The sequence below is a fragment of the Eimeria mitis genome, genomic scaffold, assembly GCF_000499745.2.
Source record: "Eimeria mitis Houghton genomic scaffold, Emh_scaff3255, whole genome shotgun sequence".
NCBI lineage: Eukaryota > Apicomplexa > Conoidasida > Eucoccidiorida > Eimeriidae > Eimeria > Eimeria mitis.
This window is the reverse complement of record NW_013571594.1, coordinates 1,776-2,843: the sequence shown is the minus strand read 5'-3', so window position 1 is coordinate 2,843 and position 1,068 is coordinate 1,776. Positions and strand designations below refer to the sequence as shown.

Below are 1,068 nucleotides of genomic sequence, written 5' to 3'. Positions count from 1 at the left end.
ATTGTCAAATAAAGAAAATAAAAACAAAAAATAAGAAAATAAATGCGAGATCGCCGCAGATCAACGGCCGTCTAGAACCGAGCAGCCTCCTGTGGGTCCCACCCCGGCGCGGGCGTCACTTCGGAGTTGAATGCGCAGCTGAGGACTTTTGTTTCCCTTTATTTCACGTTTTTCCATTTGTTATTAGAGTTCATCAATAGTTTGGAACACAAGACCCGCGAGCGCGCCGCAGCCCCGTGCTGCAGCCGCTGCTGCCGGCGCATGCTCTCGGACTCCAGCTGTGCAGGGTTTGTTGATATATTTAGTTGTTGCTTCAGACACCCTTCTTTGCTGAATTTGCAAACACATATATCAGCACGGAATCGCTTGAGGAGTGGAGGGGGCTCTAATTAAAACCCTTTTCCACCAGGAGGCCACCAGCCCCAGCCGGGGGAGAGGGGTATTCATATTGAAGCTTCGAGCAACACAGCTGCCGCTACTGCCGCAGCTGCTGCTGCAGCTGCTGCAGCTTTCACGCGCATCAAGAGTGAAGCCGAGCACAGGATCCCATGCGCAGAGGCAGCAAGCGTCCCTGAAGTATTAGCAGTAGCAGCAGCTGCTGCTGCTGCGGCAGAGGCAGCAGCTGCAGCGATGACGTCTGCATGTCACTTGCGTTGCCTCGTGCCTCCCTGGCAGGCAGCAGCAAGCGCTGTGGGGCGCCTACCTGCAGCAGCAGCAGCAGCAGCAGCACCGAATCGAGCAGCAGCCGCAGCAGCAGCCGCAGCCTCAGCACCAATAGAACCTGCAGCAGCGGCGTGTTATTCACACCGTTTTCCTGCCTGTTTGTCTTTTTCTACACAATGTCTCTCTTCCTTGTGCTGCAGCAGCATTAGGAGCAGCGGCAGCAGCAGCGGGAGGCGCTGGCTGTCGTTATGTGGGGTTCATTCCAGCAGCAGCAGCAGCAGCAGCAGCAGCAGCGGTAATTCGTTCATGAGGAGCATGCCCAGAACCATGAGCAGCCAAATCACGAACAGCAATAGCAGCAGCAGCAGCAGCAGCAACAGCAGCAGCAGCAGCAGCAGCAGCAGT

General features: G+C 55.7%; 1 protein-coding gene across 1 annotated transcript in view; it reads left to right on the top strand.

Moving 5' to 3' along the window:
* Nucleotides 1–990: 990 nt before the first annotated feature.
* EMH_0064000 (uncharacterized protein) overlaps nt 991–1,068 on the top strand; it is a gene marked incomplete at both ends in the record, with an annotated part of 1,101 nt that continues 1,023 nt past the window's right edge. The window contains one exon of the mRNA XM_013498204.1: nt 991–1,068. Within this exon, the coding sequence (XP_013353658.1) occupies nt 991–1,068 (78 nt within the window).